We start from the raw sequence: 24,917 nt of genomic DNA on the forward strand, positions 1-24,917 counted from the left end.
CTGCACACTTACTCCATGCCACACAAGATTATGAAAGACAACGTTTTGATCCTGGGGGGTTGATGAATATCAATATGTTTTAAGGTATTTTCATAGTTAATACTTACAGTATCATGGCAACACTAATGTCTAGTCCTCCAAAGAGCATTCATAAATATTCATATGTAAAATCTCAGCTGATTACATTTTGGGTAGTGTTGCTATAAGAGCATAGAATTGTTTACACTAACACAGGCTGAATCACTGCTGCTCTGTCGGGACAATGTAGTTTACTTTGAAAGGTTCTTTTATGTCACATTTTCATTATAAGGCTGATGTTTAAGTGCATTGTTTCTTAATTACTCAAAATATTTGGTGACTAAAAATGGTATCCAACAGCTGGTGCCTGGTGACCACTTTTAGAAGTCTGTGTGCCCTAAAAACTTCAAATTTTGACCAAGTGTTACTTGTTTGGCCTAATGCCAATAGTTTCTTGGGTAAAAAGTCTTTACAAGGTTTTCTGAACTTTGCAAATGTGTAAACTGTCATTATTTTCTTTTTTGTTTCTTGTCAGGTGAGCTGTGACTGCCCCCCTTCTTTGTCTCTCCGTGCACCTGCATGTACCGTGGGCAGCCCCGGCCCGTCGGAGAGGCGCTGTGCTCAGAGACCGTGCTGCACTAGGAGAACCCATGGCTTCTGGCCCTCCATGTCCCCCTTCAGGCCGCAGGCTCAGGCTGCTGGAGTTGCTACTCGGGCCTCTGTTGGTCTTGCTGGTTTCTGGGATGGAACCAGTGCTGGGTCAGAAGGTCTTCACCAACCAATGGGCTGTCCACATACCTGGAGGTCAGGAGGAAGCTGATCAAATTGCCAGTAAACATGGATTCATTAACCACGGACATGTGAGTGATCCGCCGCATTTTTTGCTATTTGATGTGGTATCATGTTCAGATGTAATGACAGAGTCAGACAACTGAGGCACTTCATACAGGGGCCATGTGTGAAACAAAACCAATTACATTTTGTCTGGGTAAATAAGGGATGCATCAACCTCCCGAAAGGTTGCACAAAATGAGGTTAGCTAATATCTGACTTGTCAATTTGTTTTATATCCCATCAATATCCAAATGTGCTCATTTAAGAATATTATGAGTTATTTATGATTCCTTATTTTTATTTTGAAGTTCATTTTATGCGTTGTATAATTAGAACTTGAGGAACTGCGTCCCCATTTCTCGTGAGAACAATAATTCTCACATGAGATTGGAAGAAAACAGCAGTGGTTGATTATCAGAAAAACCATTTACTTTATACTAAAATTTGAGTCTAAAGGCCGAAACAGAAACAGATGAAAGTGTGAGCTTTCAGTGAAGTGGTGGATAGAGAGAAATGGCCAACAGGGACTGTAGTGTAAACTCAGCAGAGAGCAGTTGAGGTGAGTCAACTTTGTAAGAGCGGGGTGAACTTTAGTTGAGCTGTGGGTGTGCACTAAAACCTGCATGAACTGGATTAAAAAGTCGCCCTCTTTCTGAATGCACAGCACTTTATTTCTCTGTTTTAAAAATTGCACAGTTCAGGCAAATTTCAAATAATGTTAATCCAAGCGAAAGCAACTGGATCAAAATGATTGAAATTCCAAAACACCATACAGTGCATGATTTCATCTCCTGACTGACAAGAGTTAGATAGAGCTTAAATAGGTTTTAATCAGTTGCTGCTCCATCTTGAGAAAGATTCGAATAATTAAGATCTTTTAATGCCTGTACCTTCCAGGCACAGTAGGTGTGGGCAATGTACAGAGAAAGATATCTAGTTTGCGTTAACGATGTATCCCTCTTTTATCGCTGCCTGTTTGACCTCAGTGCAAAGTCATTAGTTAGTTAACCTTCAACATCATAACATCCTCTCCTGATAGCTGTGTCAAGTTGTGGTTAAGTGTTCAGCAGTCACTTACCTTGATAGGAAGAGCTTTTTTATTTTTTGCTTTTTCGCAGAATATTTTTGTGAATGAATATCACTATTAATGTTAGATATACTTACTTCATTCTTATCAGAAAAAAAGTAACCTGACTGCTGATTCTTCTATATTCAAATGTAAACTGTGCATGATTGTTGGTTACGGTTTGTAAACATGCTCGCCAGCAAAAGTGAAAGTAAAAGCCAACCCCCTGGCTCCACTGTCGTTGGGTCTAGCAGAGGGCAGAGTCCCTGTAGATAAACACACTGTCACACATTTCTAGCAGGTCATAAGTGATGATTGAGGATGCGGCTGTGCTTCATGTGGTAGAGCTTGTCGTCTACTAATCAACGGTTCGATCCCTGGCTCCGCCAGTCCGCATGACCAAGTGTCCTTGGGAAAGATACTGAACTGATGGCTGTGCCCTCGGTGTATGAGTACGGTGAATGTTGAATGCTCCAGAATTCGAGTAGCAGATGGCACCTTGTGTGGTTGCCATGGCCACCAGTGTATAAATGTGACAAGTCGTGTTAAAGAGCTTTGAGTGGTCGAAAGACTAGATAAGCGCTATACAAGTGCAGGTCTATTAACCATTTACCATTACTTCTGTTGAGTCGATATATTTTTTGGGGGGAAAATCTAGCATAGTATATCTTTGAATGAACTTTAAAGTTTCTAAACCTATGTACCTATGTTGTACTCATTGACAATCACTGATCAACAACTTCAAATGTATTTTAATTTTCCAAAAGTGATATTAAAAACCATTTTTGGTTTTATCTTCCGTTCCTCCCAACTTAGAAAAAAATGCGCTGAAGTTGTAAAATATAACTTTTAGTCTTCCAGGCTTAATTACAGTAGGTGTGACACTGCACTAAATGAGGTTTATGCACAAAACATAATGTAGGAATGAGAGGAGAGTTTTGTAAAAGACAACAAGTGACTCACCATGCTCTTATTTCATTCCATAGTCTCAGCACTTTTTCAGAGAACTGTGTTCTGTTTTACACCATAAGATCTTACTGTTCATGACCAGGAATGTTATTTGTGCTCTGAATCACAGCACGCAGACTAATGAGTAATCCTAAACACTTAAATCCTTTAACTATGTGTTGCCCGTGGACAGCAAGGTCTCCAGACAAAGCAATTACACCCATGTACTTACAAAATTGCATCCCCGAGACAAAGAGTGGTGTGGTTTGGCTGGTCTCAGCAACTTGCTCAAAACCATTTTATGATATTTTTTGGGAAGGAAAATGTTCTATTGTGTCTGACCAGAGCTAGCTTGGCGAGCATGTCTTGACACAGCGTTTAAGATGAAGCTGTGGCCTGTCTCATGAAGCAGGCCTAATAGAGCTAGCTGGATAAATGCTGAGTAAAGCCTTGAGCTCTCTCAAATGTGAACCATGGACTCGAGTAAAAACAGATGTCCCAAGTTTTTAGTAAGTTCTTCCTATTAAACCTGCTTCACAAGCTTGATTCCTGAGCTGGTATGCATTTTTGTGCCGCTTAAAATAACCCCAGTAACGACCCACCACATCGCTAAGTAGCCTGACCCAACCCGGCATGTGTTCTGAAGAAATAACCACAGAAACCATCCTGTGCTGCTGAGGCATCCAATCATTACCCATGTCGTAACGTGCATGTGTTACCCTGCTGGCACCAAATGAAAAAGTCAGTTTGAAGTATCAAACAGAAATTCATGAGACAGATACCTTTTCATTGCTACAGAGAAGAACCACTTTGTGCGTGTGCAAGTTATTCCTCTGCTTAAGGAGGCTCCTGAAGTGTTGAGATGAAAACTAGAATGAAAACTGAAGCAGGTACATCAGTTCAGATATGGAATAACATTGTTTAGTTTAGAGCTGCAGCAGTTGTTTAATTAATGGATGAGTTGACTGACAGATGGTTAATTTGCAACATTTCTGATAATTTATCAATTTCGGTCATTTCTCTGGTTTCAACGTCTCAAATCTTATGTTTTTGTGGTTTGCAGAGTCTTTTACAATTGTGAAGAAAACGTCTTTAGATTTTGGACTGTTGTTGACACAGAACAAGACATTTTGAAAACATCAGTTTTAACAATGTATCAAAATGTTATCAAATATGATATGTGATTTACAATATAATGTAATGTAATGTAATGTTATTTTATTTAGACAGGGACAGTAAGGCACAATAAAACAATAACCTTATAGAGATGCGTTGTACCAAGTTCTAGCAGAGCTGCTATTTTCTGCCTGTAGTTCCTGGGCAGGTTGGTAGAATAAAGAATAAATATGCCAAAATGTCAAAATTGGTAAAGTGGTATGGTAAAATGTGTGGCAACACGAATGTTCAGCCCTGCTTTATTTTAAGAGTTATTTACACGCATTTTATGGCTGAACCATCAGTTGCAGAGCTAGAGCAATAGTGTGAAACACTTTCTTCCTGTCTTTCTGTTTCAAATTAAAAGCCTTCTAGCATCTCATACACAGATGAGAAAGTATTTTGAAAAACCAAAATTACTCCAGTCTTAAGTACCTTGTTTCAATCTATATTCATGTATTTACTTTTTTACCCGTCATATATCAATTACAAAATCAGTCAGTCACTCAGAAGTAATTGAAGTACATGTTTGAAGTACAATTAACAGTAACAGCCTGCTGTCCATCTCTGATTTGTTTTGCATGGAGACAGGAAGTCTGGGTCATTTAAGTGTGTACCTGAGAATTTTAGGTTGAAATTGGTATCAGCTGATTAATGATGGTCCTTTTGTTTCTGTTTCAAACTATTGGTATTATAATCGACTTTAAAATCCACTTTTAGTCAACCTCTACATTATTTAGACCAAACAATTAAAATAATTTACATCTATTGGCTAATGAAGTTGACGGCTTTGGACAATGGCTTTAAAAAGCTTTCTACAAGCACGGAAACTGGCAACCTGACATTGCCATGATAAATACTCAGAATAAATGACATGGAACAGTCACATCTGTTAGGCCCTCGGCGTGTTATTAATGTATTCTCTTTGCTCATTAACTTTGGAAGGTGAAGTATCACCACGAGTGATGAGTGAAAGAAAGACGCTCCTGCATTCGGCGGCGCAGTGACAGCATTCCAGCACATCACTGCTCGTTGATTAAAATGAAGGCATTACTTTACAATTGGAAACAAACAAATCTGTTAAGCCTTTTATTTTCCCTACAGCTGAGGGAGGAATGAGAGTTGCTTTGTGTGTCCGGGCGTGGTGAGTCTGCGCTCTGTGTCTGACTCTGCTGGTGTGTGCAGGTGTTGGAATTAGGCAGCAGAGCTCGAGGGGAGGATCAAAGACTGCAGCTGGGCAGGTTTTACAGCTCTGATGATGGTTATTTTTATTTCGCCTTCACTTGTCATCCTTCTCACACTAAAGCATCCATACACCCCTGTACCCTAAAGAGGCCAGATTGTTGCGGCACACTGTTGTAGAGGTGTGGAAACATTTTTGTGGACACAATAATTAACACATCTTAATCATACTTGTGTGTTGCACATGCTGAGTAAGATCATCATTTTATCACGATTTTCTTATTGATGAGTAATATTATACAGTAATATTGGCACTTCAACTTTTATCTCCAGATAAAGGCTTTAAAATGAAATATTGACATCGGCCTAAAATAAATATTGCTGCTCATATGATAGGCTGCCAGTAACATGACTCTTTTATGCTAAGACTTTCAATAGTCAAAATAGGTCAGATGTAACCTGGCTGTGGCTATTGTCAGAACTGTGTCAGGGAGAACATCGTTGAATTTTACAGTTTCATTCAAAAATGTTACATGACAATAAATATGGCATGTTTTATATGTAACCTGAGTTGAAGTATTGTTCTTGTTATGCCCAGTGAAGCGTTGTATTTTATGTCTGCACCTGCCAGTGGGCCATCAGGATAAGAGAAGGCACAATATTGTGTGAATGCCACTACAGGAGAGACTTGATGTTCTCTGCAGATAGGTGGAGAAAAATCTGCATGTATCGGTAATCGGCCAAAATGAGTTGGAAAATACCTGCGTATCGCATATAATAAAAAATCCAATTTTATGAATCCCTACCTTTATCTGCTGAATTAATTGTACTGCTAAAGGATATCTTTCTTTATCCAAATAAATTAAACATTTGGACTGCAGTTAATCATTATTTTTACTATTGATTAATTGTTAAGTTTATAAAATGTAGTAAAACTGTGATCAATACCTGCCGCACTCATCAACAACAATTCAAAACCCCAAAATAATGATTTTTCCTATAACTTCAAGACAAGGAAAAACAGTAAATTCTCATATTCCTACTTGATAAATGATCTAAAGGATTATCGCAATAGCTGACGATTAATATTTTTGAAGTCGGCTAATCATGTCAGCTCTATCTCTTCACAAATTTATGAATTCATTTGTTTAAAACATATTAACTTATATACTTCCTCATTAATTAAAGGAGAAGTGTGTAGGATTTTGTAACATCCAGCGGTGAGTTAGCAGATTGCAACGAAGTGAATACCCCTCCGCTAATCCTCACCCACTGTGGCCATCGGGTAAAGTAAAGATGTAAAAGGCCCTCTCTAGACCCAGTGTTTGGTTTGTCCGTTCATGCGCACTGTAGAAACATGGCAGCGCAACATGGCGGACTCCATGAAAGAGGACCTGCTCCCTATGTAGATATAAACAGCTCGTTTTAAGGTAACAAAAACGCATTTATTATTCTCAAGTGATTATACATTAAAAAAAACGTAATTCTGAATTCTAAATTCCGTTTCTGCTGATAAACCCACCTAAATCCTACACACTGCTCCTAGAAGTGCAATAATTCTTCAGTATTTTAAGGTGATTTTGGTGGCAAGTGCAGTGCTCATTACTTAATAAATAAAGATAACTTATTGGGTGTGACCCATTATTACATTACCCAGAGATCCAAAGGCTCTGCCACATCAAGCCCACAGTTGTCCATGCGGGTGCTGTTGGGCTATCAGAGTGTGGCTCTAGATGGCCCTCAAGTTGTTTCCCTTTAATTCATGGAATTAAAAAATTAGTTATACCCAACCATTAGGTGGTTTCTCTTTATTTTAGTGTTTCTGCTACTTATAGTAGCGGTAGAAGTGCCTGTTGAATGTTTTGACTGTTTGATCAGATTTCCTCTGACTGGAAAATGACTGGCTAGATTATTTTAATTTTTTTTGGCATACTGTTTTGAAGTTGAGGGACACAGACAGTTATCTGGCTGATGTGAGACATCTGTCTGTCTTTGTTGAAGCTAGCTCCTTACGGTTGGTTTGATGTGTCAGGGACAAAAGTCACTGTCTCTTTCTTTTTTCTGTCACTGCTAATCAATCAATACCAGCTAGCCACTGTGACAGTGGGGTTGGTCGTTTGTCAGTGAGGAAACTTTAAGGCAACGTTCTCTGACAGCAGCAAATCATGTAAAACCCCGATGCACTCAGTGCACCTACCGTCTCAGTTAAAGTACATGTCCTCTTTTCTCTTAGTTTTAATATGGTTTTAAAATTCCTCCCTTCTTTTCTCTCTGCAGTAGATGATGCCAGTAAGGGATATTAATATGAATGTACCTGAAATGAACCGCGCTATCTGTTTTTAAAGAAAAAGGTTGCTGTGACCAAGTGGTATGCAAATGGATTACACCTCTCAATTTGACTTCACTTCTACATTATAGGGCCATTTTAGAACAAGGGGAATAATTAAAACTAAGTTAAAGTAATAAAATTAAGAAACGGCTGACTCACACTGTGGTAAATGGACATTAACTGCCAGCTTGCATCTCGGGGTGGTTATTTTACATTTTAAAGACCTTTTCTTGCCCACATCATCAGGTTTGGACTGCAGTTTTTCAGGGGGAGGCTCACATTTTTGTGCTACGTTTGGTTCAATTGCACCGCCGTTACGCCGGAATTTAAATAAATAGTGAAATGGGATTAGAGAGATTGCTATTAGTAGTCAGAAGTGATTTGATAAGGAGGACTGACACAAGTTAAATGAATCTTAAGAATCATTATAGTGTTATCTCAAATGGATCAAACAGCCACAAGATCAAAGGTTTAGTTTGAAATTATATCAATTGTGTTCACTGCAACAACAAAAGCAGACCATTTTTATTTGATCTGTTAAGCTTGACTGCTGGTTAAACTGCTAGATAGCTTTCTTTTTATATTTTATAGGTCAGTCGTGTGTTTTCTAACATTGTGTGTCTCAGTCTGTGGCCTCAGGCTTTTACCATCTCTTCCATCTTGTATGCAGCTCATGAAAGTTCTCATACAGATGATGAGCCATGGTGTCTCAATATTTACCCTGCTCTTTGCAATGTTGCAGGTCCTTTTCTGGCTGTACCTTGTGTTGAGCAGTTGATAGCCTTTGCATTAATCTTTTTTTAAAAATACCCTATTACATTACCGTCACTGTTGAGAAGTAAAGCTGCACAATCATGATAATAACAACATTTAACATGTGCTTCATTTGTAAAGGGATATTTCACCCACAACTAACCAATTGTATTTCCAAGTGAGTGGTGGAGTGGATAATAACTTAGTCGATTCAATCACAGTTGATTAGTTCAGATCAGATCAATGGATAAGAGGAGCGGTTGCTGCAGAGGCGAGGGAATGCAAATTTTTAGACTCAGCTCAATCTACGATTATATTAGTTTCATTTCACTGCAAATTGCGTTCTACTGCTCCGTCTATGCCCAGAGCACTCTCTGCGCTCCGAGAGCGTGGTGCAGTGGAAAACCGAATTGTACATATATATTCTCATAGTGCTCTTAATGATGGTCCAACTTGGTCCAAATGAAAAAAAAAGTCAGTATGTGGCAGCAGATGTTTTGTTCATGGTGGGCAGCCAAAAATAAATGAATGTGTTGGGAAAAACTGAAGTCTCACTCATCCAGTCATATGCTGAGTACTGACCAAACACATGCACTTTTGCCAAAACATTACAAGCCCAGTTACGCTCAGGGCGCACTACGTATTGGCCGAAGTATTATTGTAATGTTTTAGCCAAAATGTATGTGTCTGGGAAGTAGTGAACCATACGACTGGATAAATGAGATTTAGATTATACAGCACAAGTTGTGTGAGAGTATAGAGGTTTTGATAGTTTTGCTGTTGTTTAATGCACCTCCCGTCGACCCCAGTAATGAAGAATGTTTGTCTGGAAAAACTGGACAGGAAAAACTGTTTCTTCATGAAATCAAGGTAACACAGGGTGAGTAATTGATATACAACATTTTGCAGTTGAAGTATTCTTATAACATAACAAAGGTAAGTCTTCCTTTCACAGAGCTTGCGTCATAGGATGTGTCACGTAAAAGGTGTCAATGGCACCGTTTCCAAGAATCTCTTCTTGCTTCCTGCTTCCTTCTCCTGCAGTATGAAAGAGACTGTTCATACATGAAAATACAATTCTGTAGAAGCTGTCTTTGGGTATTCATAGTAACCAGAGGAAGAAGAAAAAAAAGGTGATAAATAAAAAATTTAAAAAACGCATCTCTTCCTACCTTCACTTCAAAGTAAAGTGTCACACTTCTCAGAAGCATGCTACTTCCCCTCTCGGAGCAGTGGTTTCTGTTGGTGGATAAAACCGTCTGTGTTCATATTTAGAGGCCAACTGCCTTCATAGCTCGCTCTGCCGGTCCACCCCAGGGCTTTGCATGTAAGGGAGGATTGTGTTTGGCATACTGTGCCCTCACTGTACTCCGTGGCACCATCTTGGCCTATTTCTACTATCTAATGTGCCGATTTCTTCTCCCCCTGTCTGAAGTAGTTAGACCCTTTTCATGAAGATTATTAATATTCTGTTCAGCACAAGATTAAAGAAGGAGCAAAAGAGATTGATATTATCTGTAGTTCTGATGGAGTACATGAAATGACACTCTCCTATCTGTAACTCATGACACAGCACTGCTCTTAAAGAAAGCCTCTGAAGAAACTTCACTTTAATCTAGCCTACAACAAAAGGAAAAGTAGTTTAAAGATACAGAGGAGGGATGAACTTCTAATCTCTTCTTTCCACATTTGGTTGGGTTTCCCTTTTTCCAGGCTGCTTTAAATGAAAGCTCCTTCCCCATAGGGCCTCACAAAATCAGATGAATGTTTTCAAACACCTTAATGTTGACATAATGTGACATACTTAGCATGTGCCTTTTGGTGCTTTCAGATCATATTTATGTGCATGAAACATTTGAGAGAAAATTGTCTCAGCAATCTTGTCACATAAAAATATTCACCATTCATTAATTTGGTAAGCGCAGTCAATAAGCGATCAAGCATCCTCTCCAAGTTTAAAAACTGCATTTTAAGCTAAAATTGAAATTGAAATTACAGACAATAATGTCTATCAGCATTATTTGCTTGACCCTTCTTTTCCTCAGTAGTTGATCTGCTCATAGAAAAAAAGGAAAAAATGTCCAGATATATATTAACACCAACTTCTAACTTTGGTTTAGCTAACTATGCTAAGCTAAGCCTTTGGTTTAGCTAACTATGCTAAGCTAAGCCAACCCAAAGCGATGACAGAAAAAAATGCTTTTTGCAGTTGCTGTACAGTTAAGATGTAATCAGCTCACTTGGAGAATTTTACTGTGAAGCGGGGGCTGCTGCAACTAATGATTATTTTCATTTTTGACTAATCTGCCAATTATTTTCAGGATTAATTGATTAATTGTTAAGTTTATAAAATGTAAAAAAGACAATAGATATGCTCATCACAATTTCCCAGAACCCAATATGATGTCTTTAAGTTGCTTCTTTTGTCCAACCATCAGTACAAACCCCAAAGACTCTTGATTTACAATAAACCATACCATAAATGAGAAAGAAAAGCAGAAAATTCAGAAAATGTTCACATTTAAGAAGCTAGAACCAGTAAATGATGTTTTTGCTTGCAAAATGACTGAAGCAATTAATTGATTATGAAAATAGTTGGCAATTAATTTTCCTGTGATCGACTAATTGCTGCAACTCCGCTGTGAAGCAGGAGCACTTTGACTCATTCACTTCATTCTCTCTCTCTTAAAGAAAATCACACCATTGACTCGTTATTTTTTTTGTGTCACACTTACGATATATTGTCACAATATTTGCAGAATTTGCACTTTTGGTCATAAGTCATATTTCTATTTTATCAATCTTTGTTGTCAACAGTTCAAATCAATTCAAAGGAATGATTTTTGACTTAAAACAATTATTGTTTATGCGTAAAAGTGGATGGTGGCTTTTTAAAAGTGTTGGTGCAGCAAGTAATCACTTTAATCTCTGTTGTCTCTATTCTGTCATGAAGTTGTTGCTTATTATCTCACCTGCAATAATTGGTAATTGTTGGAGGTCTAACCCTGTTTTCTTTCTGTCAGTCAGCACACTGTGGAGATATAATTGTGTAAACTGGAACACCTCAATTTAGAGTCTCTGCTAAACTGTTGGTCCTGCTCTGCCTGATAAGGGCTAAATTATTTCTCACCCATCTCTCAGCTCAAACTACATCGCAAAGTACAGAGTGAATTGGAAAACACCAGAAATGAGAGGCTGAAGGTATGGAGTCCATAATTGGACTCTGGAGAAGTGAGGCAATTAACTTCAGGGAAATAGGCGGGTTGGGGGGACTGAAGAAATTTGCTGGAAAATCTTCTGACAGGATATGATTGGCCCAGAGATGATGGGAGAAGAAGCTGCCTGCCGAGCACTGAAATGAGCTTCTCTGCATGACACAGGTGTTTCCTCTTTCTTGTGCCGCATTGCCACCAAGTCATCTGCCAGGAGCGAAAATCACCAACACCTCCATGAAGCTCTTTCAGGAACTCTTTGCATCTCCCCCAAACTGTAGTTCCCCAAGAGGATGCTTGCATGTGTTTCACACAACTTTGTAGCAAAGTTTGCAGTGAACTTTCAAAAATGTCACAAAATTTGTGACTTATTTGTGCTTTCCCAGCAGCTGTATAGACCTGATGAATAAGAAAATGCAACCAAAATGCAGCCGTGTCAGTAAACACGCCTGCATGAAAAATGGAAATAGCCTTTCAGGAATGAATTAATATTGAGTGGGTTATTGCTCATTTATGTCAGCTAATGTTTGCATTTACTTTGTGCTCTAAAGGTGATAAAATGATGTGTTTTGTATGACAGTCTAATGTCAACACAAAAGAAGCCATAAACTGGGGAAGCACAGCCCATTTAATATATCTGGGAGATGTGGTGGACAGATAATTTAAAGTCAGCCTTTGGAGAAAACATCACTAAATCACTGTGAATATGATAAATGCCTTTTCATCTCTCTATGACAAATACTTCCTTTATTGACGAAAGAACACCCACAGAAACCCAAAGAACATTTTTGCAATATTAATACATTTGTTGCTGATTCTGCGCTCTTTAATCATATATGATTAATATTGTATATGTCACACAAAGTTGGACGGTTGCCAGCTATTGAAACGGCATCACTGTTTGCATTTGTCCACAATATGTTACTATACCTGAGGGGCCTTTCCAGGGTCCTTGAGTCAAACACGTGGCTTAAACACACCAGCCATATAGATTGCCACCTCTAAATATTTAATTATGCTTAAGCATGTTTTGTAAGCTGGTTTACTTGTGCAATATCTTCATTAATCTTTAACGCACCCCTCTGTGCACTGTGGCTCTGGCCTACTTTAGCCAATGAGAGCTGATGGCTCTAACGGAGTGTGCAGCCCTATAGAGCCAGTGTAGCATGTCCCTTTGGAGATGGTGCTGCTTTGAAGTGCAGTAACGATAACGCTGCAAACATAGTTCACAGTCAGAGTAGTTGGATGTGGGCCCTTGTTTGGTGCGGACCCATTAAGAGCCTGAGCTTGCTCATCCAGAGGGAGATCGTTTCACATCTCGGTGTGGTTGATCAGCAGCAGAGTGGCGCATGTCTGTGGCGTCTTTGGTCCCGCTGCCTTTGGTCCTCGTGTTGCTGTCAATGAGAGAGCCTCCCTCTGTTCGATGCTCCGGACTCGCTCTCTCATGGAGCAGACCCAGATCTAACTTCATCTTAGTGAAAGCTGCTCTTCTTTGGAAGTTAATGAACTGCAGATGTTGACTTATCCTGTTTGCTCTGCTGTAGACATCGGTGTTGACAGGAAGGACTTTGGAGCCGATGTTCCCACAATTAAATTCTAAACCATTACCACCAACAAACTAATGTCGCTGATACAGTCTATTAGAGTATAATTTTTCATCATCTAATATGAAAGTATCTGAATTGCAAAACTACACATAATGGCAATGAATGAATAAACAAATAAAACATTAATTTATCATTCTGTTATTTTTGGAAGAAACATATTGTTAAATCTGTTAGCAGACCTTCATGTTGTGTTCTTTTGCCTTGAAGCATTGTAATTCACTTTTGAGAGGAAACCTTTTAAATAGTTCAAGAAGATAAAAAGATGACAGTGCATTTCAGAAATCCAATAACTGCCCTAGGTGAACCTGAATTTTCCATATATTATGTAACACACTGTGACATTTAAGAGCAGATGTTACCGGAGTGGCATCTTCAAGAAACGTAGATCATGACTGTGGCATCTCACCAATCCCTTTGTTTCTGAAGCAGTTTGTAGATTGGCCACAGTCGCCAGAGAGCAATATTTTATTTTTGTTTAACTAGTGCAGTGCCTGTTCAAAACATGCCTGTTCAGAATGGACCAATAGTTTGGTATTGCTGCCAGCAGCTTTCCCAAGAACCACTAATACAGACAGCTTCACACTTGACACTGCGCCTCTTTACGTCCTGCAATACATGTCGGCCCAAAACAGCTATAGATTTCTTATGATGTTTGGATAACATTGTAGCCTACTTATGTTATGTTGGTTATTAGGTTAGGTTATGTTGCAGTTTTAGATTTTACTTGCAACATATAACAAAATAAAATATGATGCACAATTATTTATTTAACTATCCAGTATTATATTAGAAGTCAAATCCCCACCGTAAACAGATGTTAAGTAAAACTCCTCATAATCCCAGTGCAGTATTAATACGGTATTAATAGTTTTGCTGTAATAGTTCATAGTTTTATTTAAAAAAAAAACATTTTGAGTAGTTATTCTACCACTGCAAATACCAGCATTCCTTGTTAGAGGAAGGGAGAAAAGTAATGCAAGATGGAGTTTGCTGATGTTTGTAACAGCCTCAGTCTCTCTTCATCTGATGTGAAGACATGCTCAATGCTGCAGAGCCCTGAAGCCCCGGCCCCTTGCTGTAAGAGAGCCACATAGCCTGATACCTTGTTTATTCAAAGTTTATTGATATTGAACGTTTCTTGTGTCAATTTCGCACCAAATTTGATTGCACATTCTCGAGTCCCCAGTAATACACCTGACAAATGTGAAGTAGATTGAATGAACATACAGAGATTCCTTGCTTTATAGTTATATGCTGAAATAAATCTAAAAAAGAAAATGGGGTCTGGTCCTCAAAGACATATATGCCACATTCTAAATATGATTCAGAAGCAGCAAGCTTTGTAATAACAAAGCTAAAAAAAAAAATAAAGACAGCGAAATAAGTACTCAGCGGTGAACTTCAGTCTGTCTGTCATCATCCATCAGTCGCAGCTTCATGGAGTCACGGAACAAAATAGAATCACGCCTACGCACTTCTTGCTGCAGCAAAACAAGTTGGGAAACCAGAGAATTGTCTTTGGCTTATTTGATCCACCTTTAACCAAGTTATTTTTATGCATTGAAGGTGTTATATAGCAATATGGGGAAAAAAGATACCAATCTGATCTTAATTATGTCCAATGATGCTTTTTTCTAGCTAACTGTGTCCCTGAACCTGCCAGATGTTAAAATGAAAAGGATTTCTGGGCACCCCTTTTAGGGTTTTTAAAAAACAACATTTTCAAGCAGCCCACTTTATAGTCTGAAGTTACTGTAAGTGAAAACACTGCATTGTCTATGGAATGAATTCAGTTTCAATGCCTGAAGTTAGGAAAACAATATACAATGCAAATAGCCTGCAGGCCTTTTACTGAGAGAGATTTGTTGTCTCACCTGTGGTTGTTCGTGCTTTAATTACAGCTCAACCACTGATAACATTTTGTTACCCTGAATGTGTTTATCTTTTTTGATTAGCTTATTAATCAAAAGGGCACTGCATCAGGTTAAACCAGTAATTGCTATCTTGTTAAAACCCTGCCCCACAGTGATAGCACTAAAGGGCAACATCCTGAGAAGACAAAGACAGTGCATGAATCAGTGTTTCTGGAGACGTAGCCTGAGGATGACATAAACGTCTGGCTTCACTGGCTCTCCTTGAAAAAACATCACTCTGAAGACAAAGATGGAAAAAAAATAACAAACCGGTCAGCAGGAGGCCATCTCCAGCCTAGAGCAAAGCAGTGAACACCCATATTGCCAGGGGTCCTGGGAACTGCAGCGGCAAAGGCCCAGCAGCACTCAGTCATTACTCTGCTCTCCCACAGAGGAGCGATGGGGGCTGGGATGAAGCACAACCACACACAGGTCACAGGGGCTGTAACAAGAGCCAGATGTGCTGAGGGGACGTGAAAATACATGGACGTGCACCTCTCTCTGGCTTTCAAATATGAGCATGCTCAAAGAGACAGAAGAGAGAGAAGGTTAAGGTATTTGAAGAATGTCAGCGCTGAAATGCAAAGAGCTACTTTTTGTTACGTTCATATGAAATAATAATAGCTGGAAAAATAGCAGTAGGTTGCTGTTTTCTATCATCACTCTTTTGCTTCTTTTTTCTAACAAAAAATAACTGGAAATCAAAAGTGCTCACAGAAGTGGTTATGGATTATGCCTGTTGTGAAGCGTACATGCTTAAACATGCGGGGGAGTTGTGCTCTGCCCAGCAAGATGTCTAATAAACCTTTGTTAGCAAACAAGTATAGTAGAGCTGAAATGACAAATAATTTATTAATTGCTTCAGTTGTTTTTAATGCAAAAACAGTGAAAAATGCTGCTGCAGGCTCTCATTAAACATAATATCTTTAATTTTCTAACAAAACACATTTGAAGAAGCCACTTCTACTCTGGGATAGTTTTTTCACTACTTTTTGTCATGTCGTTGACTCATCGATAATAAGACAAAGAATAACTAGTTGACTAATCAATAGAGAAAATAAAGTTATTTGCTGAGACGGCAGTAGTATTTCAGGTGGGCACTGTGGCTTTTTTCCATTAACTTAATTTAGTTTATTTGTAAGGGACAAATACAGATAAACAGTGACAGCTGCAGTAGCAGTGTGTATGTACTGTATGTGTGTGTGTATATAGCCGAAGCTTTTTTCCAGCACCAGCCCCTTGATGGGAAATAATAGTTAGATTGATCATTAAAATTACGTTACAGTTTCAAACTTAAATACTAAAGGTATTTAATAATAACAAGGAGGCTCTGTAGATTAAACAAAGACGGCAAAGTCTTTATTGGCTCCAACATTGTGAATGTGAGAGCATTACAGCTTCACCTCTTCTGTCTTCTGTTTGTAAAATGTAAAAAGGTTTTTGTTATTGTATTTCAAAATTTTGTGGAATTTTGACAGTTTCACTCAGGTTTTCACATGTGCAAATATAAAATGCACAAAAAAGAGGTGGCTGGAAATGCACCTAGGGTAACTTTTTTTTAGGGACTGATCTCTCTTTTTGATCAGATTCCAGTTTTACTTTGTCAACCAAGGCAATTCATTTTTCCTTTGTTTTCTTTTTCCAGATTTGTGTATACTTGTGCATTCATGAGGTTAATTGCAGCAGTTATTTAGATCATCATATTTTAATAGACTATGCCTTCCCGGTTAATTTGCTGAAACTCAGATTGAAATTGTGCCCAGTTGGTTTTTGGAATGCCTTTTATTGTCACTGAATTACTGGCATGGGTTGAAAATTTTTTGGGGGTTAATTTGTGAGCAAATAAAGTCAGGTTATGATCAGATAGGCCTGTGATTAAATTCTGTGTTTTAATTGCACTATATGGATTTGAGCTGCAGTGTGCTTTTGTTCAAGACTGTAAGCTCCTTTCTTTGCAAGTCCTTGTTTGCTACTTAAAGATGATGTATTATATGTCACAATAACTTAGGAAAATAATTTAATAAATACTTTAATTTTCTAGATCTTTTTACAAGAGGCATTAAATATTTAAATTAAGTAAAAGCTGAAAAGTTCCAACAGTATCTTCAGATTAAGAACTATGAACAGCAGTATCCTCGTGTTCTGATGGTCTGTAGATGCAAATTAAGGAACGACAGCGTCCCTGGTTCAGTTGTTCAGTTCAGTCCAAACTTTCTCCCCTGTTTCCTATCATTTTGCTTTTATTCGTCTATTGAACAAAGGCAAAATGCCAAATTGAAAGCCAGGAAAAACACATAAAAACACCTAATAAATTATCTGTGTGTTAAAATAAATTCCAAAATGAACTGTTTGCGCTTTATTATGTCCTCGGCTAGGATACCATAGAGTATACTAAAGAAACTGAAATAAGGTCAGACTTCTGAGGTCATGAATTTGATCCCTGGACTAACCGTATAACTCTGGGTTAGGAAATGAACACATCACTCTACGGAAAGGAAGCCAATTCATGGGGCCGTTAAACAATGCACTTACCCATCTGCTTCAGTGGCCACGAGATAAGACCGGTTGTTCTGGGCAGCTTCCAGGTGTGAATATGTCACTGTGGCTGAAAACCAGGGACTTAGCCAAATACATTTATACAGGATTTATGTAGGTTTCATGGTTTCTCATTTAGTTTAATAAGAAGCGCCTCAGCTCTAACAGATATTGCTCAGTTCAGTGGCTGAACAGAGAAAGTTAAAGTTGCTGGCAGCTGGAGTGAGCTGCATTGTTCAGCGCTGTGTTAGAGGTAACTGATCTGTCTGTGAACGCAGTTGGTTTTGGCTTGTATCTCATGTCATGGAGCAGGTAATGAGGACAGGATGCTCCTGTCTTTAACTGGGCTTGTCCAACTTGGCCTCCCTCCTCATGTTGACCATGCGCTGGCAGACGCTCACACACAAGCTGACCCGGGATGCGGGGCGGTCATTTGCGGTAAAATCTGAAAAGGTTTTGGGCTCAGATCTGATAAGCCTTTTTACAATGAAAACAATGAGGATGTCCACTTTAAAAGCCTGTAACTAGTCTAATGGAGAATGCAGTGAGGAATGCAGCATTTGGGTGGAGCTTTTTTTTCTCCTTTGTAACAGGAGTCCTGCTAAGTTGTAACAGATCTGCAGTTTTTGAGCTGTTTAGCTGTGCTGCAGTGTAGCAGAGATGCGGCTTTAGATTTCAGATCAGGTGTCCTTATCACTTATAGAGTTAGTTTAGCTACACATGATTGCGGGGGTGGGAAAACAGGTTTCTGTGTGAGAGCATTCTGCTTTCGTGTTGCTGGAAGAGCCAACTTTAAATAGTTTATGATAATTATACCGTTTTCTTGTTGTGATGTGTGTGATGTAGCCTACAGTGTACAAACACAAATACAGTACATTCTGTGTGCTTGCCAGTACACTTTCTTCTTTGTAGGATGGCTAAATTAGAATCTAAGTATCTAAGGAACATTGTGTTTCTCTCTCATCAGTTGTATTTTTTTCTTCTTTAGCCTGAGCAACCTCACAATGTCAATACAGTTGTTTATATTCACATGCCTTGAAAGAAATCTTGTCAAAATATTGTTTGACACAAAGCCGCTGATAAGAATATCAAAAACAAACAAACACCTCTCTCTCTCGCTCTCTCTCTCTCTCGTACCTTTTAAATTCATTTTTCAGAGCTTTTCAGCTCTTCCAATCACGCACAAGGTTGTTTCCTCCTCGCAGCACTGCACTCTGAGTAGGTGCTTATTTGTTTTTGAATGTTTCCAGTAATGTTTTGGTAACCTGCCAACTTGGCAGAAATGGTTCTTAAATGCGCTAGAGGTATTTTTCCTTTGTCACTCCATTGAAAAATAAGTGTTTGTTCTTCCAGGATGTTATATCATCTGTTTTATTGATGTGACAGTCAGGTCTCTCTATGTTCTTCACTTTCCATGGAAGTCCTTAAAGTTGGGTAGTTTGAGCTCGACAGATGAGTGACACTCCAAAAAACACGCATTTCTTTCTAGGTCATCTATCCATGTTGCAAAGGAAGTGGAGTTTGCCACATCTGTGTACAGTATCAGTTGTTGGTGTTGGTGTGTGTGTGTGTGTGTGTGTGTGTGCGTTCGAGTGTTCATGAATATTTTATTGCTGATGTAAGCTATGCATCAATGGGTTACAGTTTTCCCCCACCTCATGAGATGTTTGTGAAACTGAATCCCTGGTGCCTGCTATTGAAGACGGAGCTCATCTTCTTTATTGTGTGTGATGATTTTGCTGACTGTAGCCAGGCTGACTGAATTGGATGCCTTATACAGTCAGTTTTTAACTGTGGGGGTTTGTTGTCACTAGCTTGTTGTATTGGGAATGATACAGTATACATAGCTGTTTTTTTGGACTGCTGAGAGGAAAGCTGTGCAGTGATTAAAAAAGATGATATGGCTGGTTTTATGATACTGATTTTTATAGGCATTAATGGCACAAATATTTTGTATAGGGCTCCTGTTAATCATTTTCATTATTGATTAATCCGCCACTATTTATTCCAATGGTGAAAAATGCCCCTCACAATTCAAGTTGACATCTTTGGATTGCTTGTTGTATCAGATCAACAGGCCAAAATCCGAAGACGTTTGGTAAAGAGGGATGTAAAATTTGGAAACACGTGTCAGCATTTTGGCTGTAAAAGTCCAGTGTTTAGGATTTGGGTGATATATTGGCAGAAATGGAATATAACAAAATATAATGATGTTTTTTCCTTTGGTGAATGATAATCTGAAAATAATTCTCATTGTGTTTTCTTTATCTTGTGTTCATTGTGTTCTTCTTTATCTCTTATCTAAGAATGAGCCGTTTACATCCACATGGGGAGCCGTTCTTTGTCAATGGCAATCGCCAAGTTGCACCACCATTCTTCTACAGGAGCCTGGAATGGCAAATCAAAGAGCAGCTCTGATAAGGCCTTTCGCATTTTGGCCTCTGCCACTGTAATTAGCAGCCCTTCCATGACAAACAGTGCTTTTAACATACAAGAAACACTGATTTGTAACACGAAACAGCTTTATTCAGTATTTTTACTGGTTTTAATCACTTTGTCCATTCATTTTGGAGAAGAAGAGACCTCTGCAGATAATTTGCCTCCAGGTTAAAAACCTCCTGAATGTTGAACACTGAATCTGAATCTAACTAAGACAAGTTTAAGCTGGTCTTCACCGCTAGATGCCACTAAATCCCCCTAAATCTTACTCAAAAGGCTGTTCCACAGTACACAATTAGCGCTATCTATCAATTAGCCATGGGCCTCTGAATGCTTGTATAGCTCCTCCAGCTGTTTTGTTGAATTATATAAGGTGTTCTTACTGAGCATGCATGTGTGTTTAGAACAGAGAACCCCTTTTTTTATTACATCCATTTACATTTGTTTGCAAATTTGTATCCATTGTAAGGAAAAGCCTGCTTTATTGCCCTCCATTTAAATTGCAACAGAGTCAATAAATCATCATGCAAATATAAATGTAATTATACACATGCAGTATGCTAGAATTGATGTCAAAATTGGCTCAGGAGTGAGCTGGGCTCTCACAGCCCCAAATTGTCCAGATTGCTGCAATATTTACCACAATATACAGGAAACCAACTGCACAGGAAAGACTGAAGAGGCTGTTTTTGTGAGGAGTGTCCATCTGTTTGGATGTGCTTCTCTGGAGGCTGTTTCAGCTCAGGGAATGTTACCAATGTTTTGGACAGGATACTGTGGTGGCTATAGTTGGTGAGTCGCTCTCATTCCCAGGGCATGAGTCCAGATGTACACTGCTGTGGCACAGTGGAGGTACTCCAGCTCCCAGGTTTCCCTGAGTCTGGTGCTGCCGTTCCTTGACTTTCCAATACACACAGTAAACCAGGAGAACTGCAATTATGGTGTGTTGGAAAGCGCTGAGTCCTGTGCGGAGTTGAGCTCTGAGGGAGCTTTCCCAATAAGCGGGTTCATGTGTTTAGTCCTCAGAAAACAGACAACCTCCCACTGCTTTCCAGACCTATAATACTGGCTGTTTGTGAAAGAATCTTATTCCCCCCCTCGACACACACAACACAGCCTGGAACCTTTTATTATCCTTATTTTGGTACCAGGTCGACTTGTTCATCTATTTTGGGACTATTCTTCATTTTTCTTTTTGTCCCATCTCTCAGTAACTCTCAGAGACTGGTATTACTTGTTTCTGCCTGTTCCAGGAAACATGCATTGCTTTTTTCACAATTACACAGAGAGAGAAAAAAATGAAAAACAACCACAAATTAATGTGTACAGTGCCTTTGTTTGTTCCACTATAGTAATGCTACAGCAAGAATCCATTTTGGGATAAATATATAGAAATGATTAAAGTCATTGCACATACCTTTTTACAATACAAGCCGGCAACGTGTAAAAAATGTGACTTAATAACATGCTGAACAAAGATTTTGAGAATCTTCATAGTACAGAGTGTCATGTTGATGGTATCGTCAGACTCTAGGAAATGGTTGCGGCCGGCCTTCCTGTCATTGTCCCAGCTGCCATGGAGCAGCAGTGTGGTTTTGGGCAGCCAGAATGCTGAATCCAGCAGTTGTGGCAGTCAGCTGGACACAGATGATGTTTTCAGAGCTTCTGGACTCTTGAAGAGAGAGGAATGTTCCCCGCTATGAAGAAGTGTGACCTGAAATGCCACCACAGGACCAACACACACACACTTAACGGGAAACAGGGTACACTGAAAGGACAGAGAACGGGACAAGTTTATGTCAACATCAAGTAGATTCAAGTGGGTGATGTGTCAGTGTATTGGATAAACAGTTGGTTAACAGTTTGATTTCTTTGTTTGTTGATTTGTTTCTGTATGTGTCACTCTGGGCTGTGGTGGAATAAAACGAAGTACGATTACTCAAGTAGAGTGCTGTTGGACAAATTGAGGCACATGTACTTACCTTTAAGGCCCAGTTTGTATGATTTAGTTGAATCTAACGGTGAGGTTGTTGATAGCAACTAACTGAAACGAAAATGTGAATGGCCCTTTCTGGAGCCAGTATTTGAATTGTCCCATTTGGGCTATGGTAGATACAACATTGCGAACTGTGTAGAAGATGACCTGCTCCGTATGCAGATATAAACAGCTAAGGTAAAAAAAAAAAAAAAAACAACAAAAAAACAACAATTCTTAGTTTCAGGTGACTATACACTAATAAAAATATAATAATGAATATAATATTCCATTTCTGCCAATATATCCTAGTCTGGACCTTTTTAAGTCCACTACTTTTATCTGGCAGCTATAGTTAGTTACTTTAAATTAATTTTAAAAATGATTATTCCACATAAAAAACTTTTTAAGATATCTTACATTGCAGCAAGTATATATAAAACTTGAGCTTAAACGATGAGAGCAAGCAAAATGGAAATCAAAAATGTAATCATTAACTGTTTTGATAACTGTAAATTGCTCCCCTGGGTCGAGGTATGCTAGGAATTAGTTGTTGCCATCAGAACTCTATGAACTGATGACAATAATTACAGGGGCACTAAAGTTAACAGGAGAATGATGAAGCCGTCAATCCATCACAAGTTTGTACTCGCTCATGCTGTCTTGAGAAGAGATCTAATCAGGAGACATAAACGAAAACAGCTGTGTGGGTGGAGCATGGGTGTGGAGGGGCTTTAACGGGAGTCCTGCTATAGATGCTTACTGATGGGGTTTTGATTTACAGTTCAGTGTCAGATGTAACCAGTTGTCATGACCACTGCTTGGCATTACACGTGTTGTATGTGATCAGGCTCTTTTGTGCCTTAATTACATTTCCTACAGTATCTGTGTTTACAATCATTCATTTACTTTGTGATGTAAAGCGATGATGCTTTATATCTAGATAACTTATGTATCACCTAGTGTCATGACCAGGTCCCTACGAAGAATTTTGACAACACCTCCTCAGATTTAAAAATACAAATATTACCTTAAATGAATATTGTCCTTCAGATTACAGTAAAAAAAAATGGTCAGCTAAATTTGCCAGATTTTCATTCTCGATCACTGATAAAAACTGTAAAGGAAAAAAAAGTAGAACAAAACATCTGCAGATTTTGTTTGGTTTTGAGGAGGCAACTGCTGTGCAATCGCTGTGTTTATATTCCTTTATTTAATTTTGTGGAATAAAATGTACAGGCTTGGTCTTAACTGGTGTATTTTTATATGATGTTACGATGGTATTGCACAGTGGGGGCAGCTGAAGTTTTGGATTTTGATTTGAGTTTTATTCATGTGTTTCCATATTGCATTGATGCTGTGACAATCTAAACTCCCTCTGGGAAAAATGAAGTATCCACAGGATGAAATGACTATGCTGTAAGGTCACTGCCAGTACCCAGTCATTGTGTTATGCTTGGCTCCGTTGTTTTCTCTCTCGCCTGCTGTGAGTGAGATTGAGGAGGAGGTGGAGATGGAGAATGGCTTGATGTCCGTGTGCTCAGACGACGTGGAGCACATCCCGTTTCAGCAAGGACACATCCAGCAAAGCAGTTGTGTCTGCAATGCCGTGCTGGTTAGCGGCCATCTTTACCAGTGTCCCAGTTAGACCAGTGCCAAACACTCTTTAGATGTTCCTCATTATGTTGTTGTGAGTTCTTTTGTCCTTTCAAGGTATGTTGGACGTAACAGCCAGACTTTGGTTACTGAAGAAAAGAGCATGAGCATAGAGGACAGATGAAGTTACCAGAAGTTTACTGTACTTCCCAGTCGAGAGTGTGTTAAATGTCTGACATTTTCGGTGACAACAACATCCGCATAGTGCTGTAAATCCAAAGTGGAGCGAGTGATGAAACCGCTGGGAAAATGAACATCTGTGAATTTTAATTGATCAAATCAGGTCAAGCACACAGCCGCTCCCAAACTGTAAAAAGTCATTATCTGTGCTCACTTCGATGAGAAGTTCAGTCTCTCTAAAACAGCTGGTTTCAACGATTGTTGGACTGAAATAAACACCAGAAAGGCATTCACACAAAAATAGCTCAGCTTAGAGGTACACACTTCTTGCACACATCCTGAGACGGCCTGTGGTCTGATAGTGAAGTTTGTCATTTGAATGAATAAAAACTGTAGTCATAATTGCGTTTGGTAATTCATCTTGCATGCAGTGCTCTCTGTCTCTCTCTCTCTGTCTGTCTCTCTCTGTCTGTCTCTCTGTGTCTGTCTCCCTCTCTCTCTCACACCACTCGTCATGTTACCTGAACTGTATTAGCGTAGGACTTGAGTGTGATGTTTTCTTTGCCAGGATCACATTTAATATGCAAGGCAACAAACTGCTTAACATCAGTGCACTTTCCACTGTCTGGAGTGTGTGTCTGATTGATATTATTTTTATGCTGGACCCATTGTAGCTTTATTTGACAGGGAGCTGAAATAAAGGCAGCCATGTCATATGAGTTTAATGTTCCTTGACAAGGCAGTGACTGCTTTTCATTCTCATAATGTAGACGAGGGCAGAGTTGTTTTGCTCCGCGCTGCTGTCTACTATGAATAATTCTGTGTCGTAACTGCATTCAACAGATCTTCCCCCAATTGCTGAATTATTTGGTTGGGGGAGCTCATTTGTTCATACTGCCTAGGGAATGGAAATTATGAATAATTTTGTTGGTCGACATTCACCCACATAAATGAACACATCAATTTCAGATAAGGAGGAACAAAGCGCTACGACGTGTACGGCAGCAGCTGGACCCAGTTTGCGTGTGACTTCTATGTTGATTTGTTTCCATAAGATTAGAGAATGATAGCGTAAATAAACCGTGATGACCCATTGAAAGCCCAAACCAATTTCTCTGAAATGGACTCACTGCTTTCAGCTAATTTCAGTTCCACTTAATTGCTGTTGACAGTAT

The 24,917-nt window shown here is 39.0% G+C and overlaps 1 protein-coding gene across 4 annotated transcripts in view; it reads left to right on the forward strand.

Annotated features, from left to right (window-relative positions):
* The window catches only part of furina (furin (paired basic amino acid cleaving enzyme) a), a 108,409-nt gene that overhangs the window by 10,931 nt on the left and 72,561 nt on the right, over positions 1-24,917 (forward strand). For all 4 annotated transcript variants that reach the window (XM_042506114.2, XM_042506193.2, XM_042506034.2 and 1 more), the window contains exon 2: positions 554-878. In XM_042506114.2, coding sequence (XP_042362048.1) covers positions 669-878 — 210 coding nt within the window. In that variant the 5' untranslated portion in view covers positions 554-668. The remainder of the gene's footprint in view (positions 1-553; positions 879-24,917) is intronic.

The sequence above is a fragment of the Plectropomus leopardus genome, chromosome 1 (assembly GCF_026936395.1).
Source record: "Plectropomus leopardus strain MGB_pleo_1.0 chromosome 1, ASM2693639v1, whole genome shotgun sequence".
In the NCBI taxonomy this organism is placed as follows: Eukaryota; Metazoa; Chordata; class Actinopteri; order Perciformes; family Serranidae; genus Plectropomus; species Plectropomus leopardus.